The following is an 11,349-nucleotide window of genomic DNA, read 5'->3' on the forward strand; positions in this document are numbered from 1 at the left end:
CGGAATACAGACCATATCTTAAAAAATCAACAGACAGAACTCCGTATTAACAGAATCTATCTCTGAATGGTAACATTATGGGCTGTTTTTATGATTTTACATACTTTTTTCTGAAAAAATAAGCAATGATCAAATGCTCTGTAGTGAGCTAGAGAGAAAATACAGCATCCAGTGCCACTTCTGCAGCCAGCACTCACCTTCGGCGTCTTTCAAGGAGGGGGCCTCCGGCAGGGAGCCGAGTCCACTCTTCAAGGATGGGGCATCGGCGAGCGAGGTGAGGCTCCCCCCTGGCTTCCCAGTGTCATTCCTCCTAACAGGAAACAAGCGCAGTCAATGCGCCCTGGCCTCTGTCCAGGCACAGAGCAGCGCCAGCAGATCACACACGACATGAAGAACACACAGAATGCACAGCACCAGAGGGCGAGGAGGCACCGGGAGACACCGCCCACCCCTCCCCCAACTCTGTGTGACATCCCATTGCCCCTCCTCTCATCACTGTTTGTGATTCTCTCAGAAGCTCTCCTACCATCACACCCACCCTCCCAGTGCAGACGAAGGCCCTGGGCACTCAAGTGCAGCTCTCCAGAAACCCTGTCCCCGACATCACCAACTTCCCTCTTGAAAACTGGACTGTTCTCGCCCTGGCCAGTTTGGCTCAGTGGATAGAGCGAGTGGACTAAAGGGCTGTGGGTTTGATTCCAGTCGAGGGCACATACCTGGGTTTCAGGCTCCATCCCAAGCCTTGGTCAGGGCACGTGCAGAGGCAACCAATCTATGGGTCTCTCTCACATCGCTGTCTCTCTCTCCCCCTTCCTCCCACTCTCTCTAAAAATCAATGGGAAAATATCCTCAGGTGAGGACGAACAAACAAAGAAGCCCAGGACCATTCTCATCCACATACTAGTCCATGCGTGCTGTTCATCTTCCCGCCCTAATGCCCTAACCCCACACCCGCCCTCCAGCCCCACCCATCCTTCTGCACCCTCCGATAAACTCATGAACAAAGTATTCACCACCGACAGCCTTCCTGAGCCACTCGGACCCATCAGCACGGCCCCAATGCCACCATCTGACTAAACCAGCCGTCCAGGCCATCCTCGGCCTCCAGGCTGCTGCACACACAGGCAGGTTTCAGCGCTAAATGCCGCTGCTTGGCCTGCCTCCTGCTCCAGGCTCAGGCCCCTGCCCGCTGGCTCCTCTCCGGGCTGACCTGGAGACGCTGCAGTGCCCACGGCCTGGTGACCCCGGCAGGCACCCAGCTTTCCGTGCTACCCACGGCGGAGTCCCAAACGCGCATCCAGCCAGAGCTCCCCTCACCCGGCCCTCACCCATCTCACCTTTCCCATGACCATCTCTCCAACCCAGCAAGTGGAAACGGAGCCCTCTCCTGTCCCCTGGCCCACACCTGTGGGCCCGCCCTGCTCTCCCCACCCCTCAGCTCAGTAAAGGGCGGTTTCTGCCTTCCCGGTGCTCAGCCTGGAAACCCGGGACTTCCCTGGGAGCCACTGCTCTCTGAGCGCATCCTTACACTCCCATTCAGGTCACGGCCCGTCTCCTCCTTCTCACCATTCCCCTCACCTCTTCCGGGGCGGAGGACCCCGCCACTCTGCGCCTGGAGACCTGCGCCCAGGCCTGCAACTTGGTGGCCAGGACCTGAGACAATGCCTGGGGACCCAGCCACTCTGCTGCTCAGCTCCAGCGTCCAGTCTCCCTCAGAGCAGAGGGGCAGGGTTGTGCCCGTATGGCGCCTGCGCCCTGCAGCTCCGACCGTGGCTGGCACACGTGAGCCTCAGGACCCCCTGCTGCGGGAGTCGGGAACACCTAGGCTTCCTCACTCTGGACGCATTACCACATCGAAGGCCTTGATCACACAAATCAGACTCGTGTGTCTAAGTATGAGCCTTTAGCAGCTCGCTGTTCTTAACTGTACATACAGCGCTGAGAAAGTTCCTTGTAAGCCTCTAGCCTGATAACCCAAAAGAGTCGACTCACCAACCGTACGTTTTTTCGGGTTTGGGAATGGGGTCGTCAAAGAAAGAATCTCCGTCCAGGTCATCGTCCTGCGGACAGAGGCCAGCCTTGTCTTTGACGTCCAGGCTCTTGTTGCCGAGGAGAGATCCCATTTTTGTCTCCTGGGCCAGGAAGTGGAGACCGCTTCTGCCCTTTGATTCTGACGAGGAGATGCTCGTATCGCTCTGACTAGCACCACTGCCGGCCTTCTAGAAAAAGACAGGGAGACAGGTCTCCTTGGTCAAACAAAACTCGAATAGGTGTTTTAAATCACAGAGTCCTGAACAACTGCAACCCCCTGGGAATGAGTGCAAGAGGCCCTGAGGGGCGGTGGGAGGTCCAGAGCAACTGTAGCCCGCTGGCCCCAGGCCTCCAGCATCCAGAAACGGGGACACCACTCCTCACCCCCTAAAGCAGCGGTTCTCAGCCTGTGGGTCGCGACCCCTTTGGGGGTTGAACAACCCTTTCACAGGGCTCGCCTAGGACCATCGGAAAACACATCTATAATTATATATTGTTTTTGTGAGTAATCACTATGCTTTAATTATGTTCAATTTGTAACAATGAAAATACATCCTGCATATCAGATATTTACATGACGACTCATAACTGTAGCAACATTACAGTTATGAGGTAGCAATGAAAATAATTTTATGGTTGGGGGTCACCACAACATGAGGAACTGTATTAAAGGGTCGCGGCATTAGGAAGGTTGAGAACCGCTGCCCTAAAGGAACCCTTGGCGATGCCCACTCCATTTAGAAACAACTTTCCCATTTCCTCTTACACCTCTATCCCTGCTCCGTAAATTACTGTAAGCAATATTCCCAGCGTGAAAGCAAAGGAAGGTTAGTTCACACAAATGAACCAAGTATCACAACAAAGTGAACACAGCACATTCCGCCCAGGGCCCAGCACACCGCACACCAACGTGGAGGCCGTCGCTGCGTGGAGATCTGCCCCAGTGCAGCCCTGGCCTCCACTCAGACCTCAGAGGGCGCCCCTGCCGCACCTCCAGGTCCATGGCACCTGCGGCCAGCCCCTGAGCGTCCACACCGGCCAGCCCCTGTGCGTCCACACCGGCCAGCCCCTGTGCGTCCACACCGGCCAGCCCCTGAGCGTCTACACCGGCCAGCCCCTGAGCACCTACACCAATGTTCAAGGCTCTCAAGCGCGCTCCCTCCTGTCCTAGCCTGCACGCAACAGCACGTATTCCCTTGTCTACAGTTGGCCCTGATCCTCACAACCTAACATGATTCTGTCCTTCATCGATTTTTTTTGCCCTTAGACATGCCTGTGTTAACAATCAAAAACTTGATTACTAGAATGTCTTATGAACTAGAAAAAAAAAGGTTTTCCAAACTAAAGGCTTAATCTGAACTGCTTGTCACAGAGAAACATTAAAGCCAAATAAAGTTTTCCAAGTTTAAAAAATTCATGCAAATTCTCTTCCTGCCCATGCCTTATCCCCCAGTTTCCTTCCCCAAACCCACCAAAGGCAGTTTCTGACCCGAGACTTATTAATAAATTAGGAAATTTTACTACAGCTGTCTGTATGTCTGTCTGCCCCTCTCTCTCTCTCTCTCTCTCTCTCTCTCTCTCTCTCTCACACACACACACACACACACCCCTAAGTTTAATTCATGCACATAGAAAGTAAACACTGTGTTATTCTAGAATCACAGACACCCACCCCTTTCTAGAAGCTCAGTGGTCCTGGAGAAGACCTATTTCCATGCTCCCTTCACAAGCCGGACCTCCTGCAGGTGCACGGAGCCAGGGCTCTGGCCTTGAAACCAGACTGGACGGCCCACACAGCTGCTCCACGCTCAGCCCTAAACAGCCAGCTGCTCTGGGTCCAGAGGACAGTAGTGCCCAGATGTCAGGGCTCAGGTCTGAAGCAGCCAGGAGTGGACAGCTGGCGAGGCTGAGTGCTGAGCACACTGCCCCTAGGTATGCTCCTGCATTCAGAACGTGTGTGTGTGTGTGTGTGTGTGTGTGTGTGTGTGTGTGAAGGGAACGATAATGCTTGGTTTATCTAGAAAACCAGTGTCTGTAATACACACAGAAACATCCCCCCACCCCAAACACACACACACACACACACACACACACACACACACACACACACACATCATGGTCCTAAACGTGATGCTGGGCTTACTCCAGAATTTTTTTTAAAAAAAGGAGCGATTTAAGAAATGGTCCTTTTTAAAAGAACTTGAAGCAAAAAATAAATACCTCGATGCACAAGTTTAGATACACTTGAAAACTGATTATAAAAAGGCTGATCTTTTATATTTTATGTGAAAATAAAAAGCATCTTATTCTAAGTATTAAAAACAAAACCATCTAATATTCAGTTTTCCCAACTGCGTGGTAAAAACCCAAGTGAGTAGAGCCACAAAGGCTGCTGTAATCTGACACTCCCTTCAGGCGACAGAGCGGCGAACAGGGAACACGTGGAGGTCAGTGCCAGCGTCAACTGCAGAATGTGAACGCACTGAAGAACGCCCCCCACTCACCATCTGCCCACCCTTTCCTGACCCCCAATAACAAAACCCAGAAATACAACCTTCATCTGACCCAAGTTCCATTAGGCCAAAACCTTAGGTTTTGCTCTGCATTCTGACAGGCCCACACTAGTAAGTGCCCATCACTTACAGGGGAAGGACTTTTTACAAGTCCATCTGTAATAGGACCTCAGGCCTTCTCACAACAGAAGCCACGAAGCACCCCTGCAGGCCTGGCTGGGCGCCCGGGTGCCCTGGGCTCTCTGGCGGCTCCACTCTGGGTCCTGCACAAGCTGGTCATGGACCAGCAGGGCGACTCTCTGGGCTTTGCCTGTGGGAAGTGCTGCCCGGCTGCATGTGAACGGCGCCCCCTGGCGGCCAGCTGTGTCCACCCGCCATGATACCGGCATGCGGCTTGGTGTGGAGCTAGCCAGACTTTAGGATGGAGGGGGTTAAGGATAAGGACCTCCTGCATGCACAAGGGCAGAAAGCAGAGGGGTGAAGGGCGGAGGACATCTATGCGCTGGAAACGGTGCTGGGCCCAGACTTCTAACGCGACGCCACACAAGGCCAGGGACGCAGAGGGAAGCAGGGTTCAAAGTGATGGAGGCAGCATCTGGGGCTCAGGGCTCCAGGGCCGGGCGCACAGGCTCTTCAGTCCCCCTCAGCCCCAGGCTGCTCCACGACCCAGAGTGCCATGTGTCTCCCTCCATGTGCTGTTCCCATGGACCCACTCCTTCAAATGCCCGGCCCTCTTCAAACCCACGACACCAACAAGGTTCTACAAGCGTGGTTCCATGACATGCTCTTCAGTCCGGGACACTGGCTAAGGCATCTGTGAAAACACGCTGGTTGATGTTCTTAACGTCTCACCTCTCCAACTCCCCTGTGAACTATTTACTGCTAAGTGGGGACCATACTCATTGTCTCGCCCAGAGCACCCAACACGTGAGTTTCTCTATGTAAATGTTCAGACATGCTTGTGAATAACATTTGGAAACATCTCATACGGAAAGGCATAAAACTAGTGTGAACAAAAGGCAGGAATTCGCCCCTGAGCCGGCAGAACTAAGGCAGCCGGCACAGCGAGTCCTCGGGAATCTCTCCTTTAACCAAGCTCCCCTGGACTCTGAGCCCCACACGCGGCACCATTAGAGAGGACAGCTTCTTCTCACACGTGTACGAACGGACCGACTGACACTGCTTCTCGGACCGCTAATGTTTAACATTTAAAAGGGGCCAGTGCCCGGGCTTGGGCCGTTTTGTGGTCTTTGGGGAGGACGCAGCACCAGCAGCGGGCACTGAGCGCGGGGGCTCCGCCCTCCCCTCGGGGCTGAGGCTGAGCCCCACGCGCGGGGTCACAGCTGTGCACACCAAACATCCTGCAGGAACTCAGTTCGCCTTTAGTTACTGACAGGAATGTCTTAAAAGGTAGTGCGATGCTCTACTGGCCTCAGATAAAAATCATGTGAAGAATACGTACAGGACCATCCATTCAAAAAATAAGTATTTTCAACTTTTGTTGTTGCCTAAAAACAAAAAATCCTCAAAATAAAACTGACAGCACAGTTTAAAAATATAACATATGACTTTCACCTGGATAAAACTGAAAGTCAATTACTTCTTGTTTTATGCCACCGCGACTATACCACGTCTGACTGCAGATAAAAGAGGGTGACATTTCAAAAAAGGAGGTGACCCCGCGCAATGGGGCTGCAGGCCCGGAGCCCCGAGGCTGCTGTCCCTCGCCCTCATGCATGTTACCTTGGCACCAGACTTCTGCCCGCTTGTCTTCTTCTTACCTTGTCCTTTATACCTTGGTATCTGAGCATGAGAATAAAACGACGTTTTACCACAAAGTATAAATCTTTCAAAATAAACTAATTCATAAACAAACTAAAAAGGATTCCTATTAGAAAATGTCCTTAAAACGGAGATATTAATGTGTTCCTTTAGGAAACCCACTTCTTTAGTCTTTTCTTACTCAAGGGGTTCAACTCATGTTTAAACACCCTGCCCAACAGTTACTGGTCAAGCCCGCCCTCCGCGTGGACAGGCCTCCCTCCATGTGGACAGGCCTCCCTCCGCGTGGACAGGCCTCTTCGGGGCGCGCGGAGAAGCCAGGCTTGAACTCCTGAGCAGCTTCCGTTCAGGCCGCTGGCCCCGCCCCCCTTCTCAGGAGCACAAAGCAGGCCCCAGGGCTGGCGGGACCCTGCACTGGGCCACCCGTCCCAGAGTCCCTGGGGCTCCTCGGCTCTCAGAGGAGGGCGACAGCAGGCACCGAGAGAAAGAAGGACGCCGGCGAGGAAAGGGTGACCTAAGTATTGGCATCCAAACCCAGACCCGTGAGGACCGCGGGAGTCACCTGAGCCCAGGCCCCGCAGAGACGAGCTGCGGTGTTTCCCTGTGGGGTGACTGAGGCCAGAGGCTCCACAGAAAACAGTCAGAAGGTGGAGGAGTGAGGGCCCTGCAGGTCTGTTCTCTGATCAACCTCAGAAACCCCACCGCTCCTCTGGGACTGTGTAGAGCAGCGATTTTCAACCTTTCCCCTCATGGCCCGCACGGACGAATCACTAAAACCCTGCAGCACACAAAGACAGTCTGCCCATCTGACCCCAACACTGGGTCACTTAGACTCGTTCACACAGACGGCCGTGCTGCGTGGCTGCTGTCATTCAGCTTTGAGTCTGCGGGCAAGAGGTCGGTGCCCACACTGCATTGAGGAATCGCGCTTGCGGCTCACAGGGGAACATCGCTGGTTTAGAGCAACACTTCCTAGCTGACTTAAAGTGTCCGATTCTCACCATAATTCCTAACTCCTAAAGCAATTTCTACAAAGAGAATGAGAACAGGCAAAACAGACATGAACACTTTATCGTGAAGACAAACCTTCTGTGAAAGGTTAGTCTTGCTAATTTGCTTTAAAAGTAATTTCTTACAAAGGGAGCTGAAGTAACTGGTAAGGATGTGGGACTGCGTGGCCGTGTTAACCCCGAAAGCCAGGCCTTTCCACAGGAAACAGCGCTTCTGAAGGAGGCTTTTCCCTCTGGCAGCTCCGCTCCGAGGGGCTTCAGGAACTTGCCCTGAGCTCACAGGAAAGCTTCGAAGGCCCCTCCCTCGGAGCGGGCCAGTGGCCAGGGAGCGGCCCCAGCACAATGGCCTCTGCTGGTTGGAAACCGGCATCCAATCCCTTCCAATTCTACATTCAGACGACAGGAAGGACCAACCACAGCCGACAGCAGCCGGAGCCCCCCCAGAGCCCACGTCTCGGCCCCAACAAGGAGCCGTCCGGCAGGTCGGCAGCGTGTCACCCCCTCTCCCAGCCCCCAGTCAGAAAGGTCAGGGGACCTACCAGCCCGGCTGCCCCAGGAACACTCTGACTGCTCCCGGGCAGGGGCCAGAGGCCGGTCCCCACACACTCGACACAAACCCACCCTCTGGTGGGTCAGGTTCTCCCAGCGGGCGCTCTGCTCCAGCGCGTCCCAGACACACTTGCCACCAGCACAAACACCCTGGACTGTGAACGAGTGTCCACCCAGTTCGTTTTCTATGGTACCAAACCCCTGAATCAGGGCCCTCACTTCAACCACTTAGAAACCACACACCAATATGGCCCAAGCTCACCGACCTGACGAATCCTCAAAACGGCTCATTAACATCAACACCCGTCAGGCTTACAATCCCAGACGGTCACCCAGCCACGCTATTTAACACAGCGCTCTGCACTCCTAAGCCTAACCTTCTCCAGTTAGGAACTTATAAACGAGAAGTAACGTTCAAAGTACCAAATGAGTCCAATAGTCTACACTTTTATTTAATAGCATATTCCTTTCTATGACACAAAATTTAAAAAACTACCAATTCAAGCAAAATAATGAATGCTTAAAATTCTGTACTTCATCAAAAGGAAGCAAGCAGCGGCAGACACTGAACAGGAGTGCGCCGCGTAAGACGGAGGAGGCCGAGCTGGCGTGCCGGCCAGACCGCCCGAGCCGCCGACTCACCTTACTGGGGCCCGTGTGCGCGCTCAGCTTTCCTTCTGGTGACGGTGGTGGAGAATGCGCATCGGCCAGATCCAGTGCACCCTAAAACATTCCGTGAAAATGAAAACATTTACACATAAGGCATAAATATACTAATTACACCTCGTAGAACTTCAGCATTTAAAACTACTCCACGTGTTGGCATGTTGATTTCTTCCTAATTAACATAAATATCATTAGATTTTCCCAATTTTAATTTTAAAAAGTGAAACACACTTAGATTCTGATTAGCTGCCAAGTATTTCCTCCATCAGCCTGTGCTTTGTGAGGCCCCCTCACTGCCTGACCCCCTGGTCCTGCCCGACTCCGCAGACACCTGCTCTGCCCCCTGGACTGGCTGCCGCTTCATTTGTCTCAAGAAACCTTCTCGCACAGCCCCTCCCTGGTGGGCGCCGCCCTCTTCAAGGGCAGCCCCCCTTCCTGCCCACCCTTCTAAACCAGCGGGCACACAGCAGGACAGACGCCTCAGGGAGCAGCAGCAGCCCTGGGCTGAAGCGAGGCGTCGGAGGGACAAAACCAGCACCAGCAGAGTGTGGCAGAAGGACCAGAACCGGGACTTCTGTCCTGTGGCTCTCACTTGGTGAGGAGGAGGATGGAGTCACACTTTCGCCCAGGAGTCCCGCCTTCTAGTGGAGTAACCAGGTGGGTGGATCCGGGGAAAGGACTGAGCGGGACTTAGGGAGCCATCCCAACAGTAATGGCCAGAGAATCAGAGAAGGTAACGATAATGTCGCCCAGCACTGTTCCCCGAGCTTCACACACTGATGCCTTCAGTCCTCACCATAACCTGTGCCACCTCCAGTTCCCGGGGAGGAGCCTAAGGCACGTGGCTGAGGAGGGCCACCCACAGGGCGTGGCCGCGCTGGGTGTGAAGCGCAGCAGTCTGGCTCCAGAGTCTGGGCTACTCCCAGTGACCACAGAAGGGAGAGCAGACCTGGGAGAAAACGTGGGCAACCACCATGCATGCACGAGGTGCACCCCGGGGGGAGGGGAGGGTGGTACAGAGCCAGACAGAGGTCAGGCCACAGAAGCCAAGAGAGCTGTCACCAGCACTTCCAGGCTGCGGCTCAGGAGAGTGGGAGCTTTAAATGTGTGTCTCTTTTGCTCACTAGCAGCCTACAGTGCCCATCCTGTGATAAGCGGTCACCAGCCTTGTCAAACGACAATGAATGAATGAGATCACAGGCCCGCAGGTGGGGGCAGCCGTGCTCGGGCCAGGCCCCTGTGCCCTCCCAGAGGCGGTTCTGCTGCGGGCGCCCCCTGCCCTGCTTTCACGTTAAGGTTGAATTGAACAAAATTTCAACATGAAACACACTGCCCCCCTTTGACTAAAAATTATTACTCAGAATGTTTGGAACTAATCAGTTACTGTATACTTCCTCTGTAATCACAAACCATTTAAATGTGCATTTTCTTACAAAAGCATCTAATCTTGAACAGCTCTCGACCCTTCTACTACACACAATTTTCTGACACTTTCCCTTTTAACGAAAAGAACCTACAGTATTTATCGTGCAATGGGCACTCAGTCGGCCTGAGCGGTTCTCAGAGGCTTTAACAGAAACTCTGAGGCTGTCCAGGCGGAGGAACGGCCGCAGCCTCCACTCTCACATCCCCTGCGGCCAGAAGCACCCACTTAACCAGCTCCCTGGGACGGTGAAGATGCTGTCTAGTCTGTGACAGTGCCCTTCCGTAACCAGGAATCAGACCGTTAACCTCATTAGCAGTACTTCTAAAAGGGAAGGGTAAGAGTAAGAAAGGTAATAGCTAATCAAACACACAGAAATTAGAAAATGTCTAGAAATAAGCAAAATCAATAGTTCAAACAGTTTTAGATCTAGTTTTAAAAAGCCTTTCAGTTCAAAAATTAACTAGTCTGTAACTCAGCCTCTATGTTTGAAAAACACTAAGAAGATTAACGCTTGGAGTGTTCTCGCCACTTCTTGTGCAGTGCCCTGTGCGGGAGCTCCAGGATGCCCACCCCGAGCTCTCAGACCCCTTTCCCGGAGGAATGGGGAGGTGAGCACTAGTCAGAAAGGATGGTTAGCACTAGTCAGTGGGAGGTGAGCACTAGTCAGGAAGGATAGTTAGCACTGGTCAGTGGGAGGTGAGCACTAGTCAGGAAGGATAGTTAGCACTGGTCAGTGGGAGGTGAGCACTAGTCAGGAAGGATAGTTAGCACTAGTCAGTAGGAGGTGAGCACCAGTCAGGAAGGATGGTTAGCACTAGTCAGTGGGAGGTGACACTAGCCAGCAGGAGGTGACACTAGCCAGCGGGGAGCAAGATCTATTCACAGAACAGGGGCGGCGGCCTCAGAGCACCCAGACTTCCAGTTTTCATTATAACGTGCATTTAACCGATCTGAGTGTGTCACTGCTTCCAAGGAAAAGTCTCTTACTTACCCCCGACTCCCTGCACGGAAGGCGGGGCTGCAGGGGGCACAGTGACTAGCCAGGAGGTAACGAAGCACAGGCTGCACTTACTTCCCCACGGGCGGGCCCTCTCTCCTTCTGCTGACAGCGCCTGATCACTTCCAACAGCAAGGGTCCGCCCACAGTGCCTTCTGCTTCAATGATACCCAAGTCCCGGGCTAAATTCTCTCGACCTTCTAGACCTTGAAACTAGGAAGAAATAAGATGTAAAAGTAAGCTATAAGTGCAGATATATAACAAGATTATTTACTCAGAGCTTAAAGAAAAATATTTTCAGAACTTAGACATCTTTCTAAACTCAGAGACTGTTTTCCTAATGAATGAAATGTCCATTTCTAAAATTTACATATA

At 53.0% G+C, this 11,349-nt stretch overlaps 1 protein-coding gene across 1 annotated transcript in view; it reads right to left on the reverse strand.

The window, feature by feature from the left end:
• Positions 1-11,349, reverse strand: part of FGFR1OP (FGFR1 oncogene partner) — a 21,849-nt gene that overhangs the window by 6,675 nt on the left and 3,825 nt on the right. Inside the window, exons 4-8 of the mRNA XM_015558379.1 lie at positions 11,050-11,187; positions 8,528-8,608; positions 6,288-6,347; positions 1,993-2,219; positions 198-310 (exon numbers count right to left, since the gene is read on the reverse strand). Of these exons, the coding sequence (XP_015413865.1) occupies positions 198-310; positions 1,993-2,219; positions 6,288-6,347; positions 8,528-8,608; positions 11,050-11,187 (619 nt within the window). The remainder of the gene's footprint in view (positions 1-197; positions 311-1,992; positions 2,220-6,287; positions 6,348-8,527; positions 8,609-11,049; positions 11,188-11,349) is intronic.

The sequence above is a fragment of the Myotis davidii genome, unplaced genomic scaffold (genome assembly GCF_000327345.1).
Source record: "Myotis davidii unplaced genomic scaffold, ASM32734v1 scaffold592, whole genome shotgun sequence".
Lineage (NCBI taxonomy): Eukaryota > Metazoa > Chordata > Mammalia > Chiroptera > Vespertilionidae > Myotis > Myotis davidii.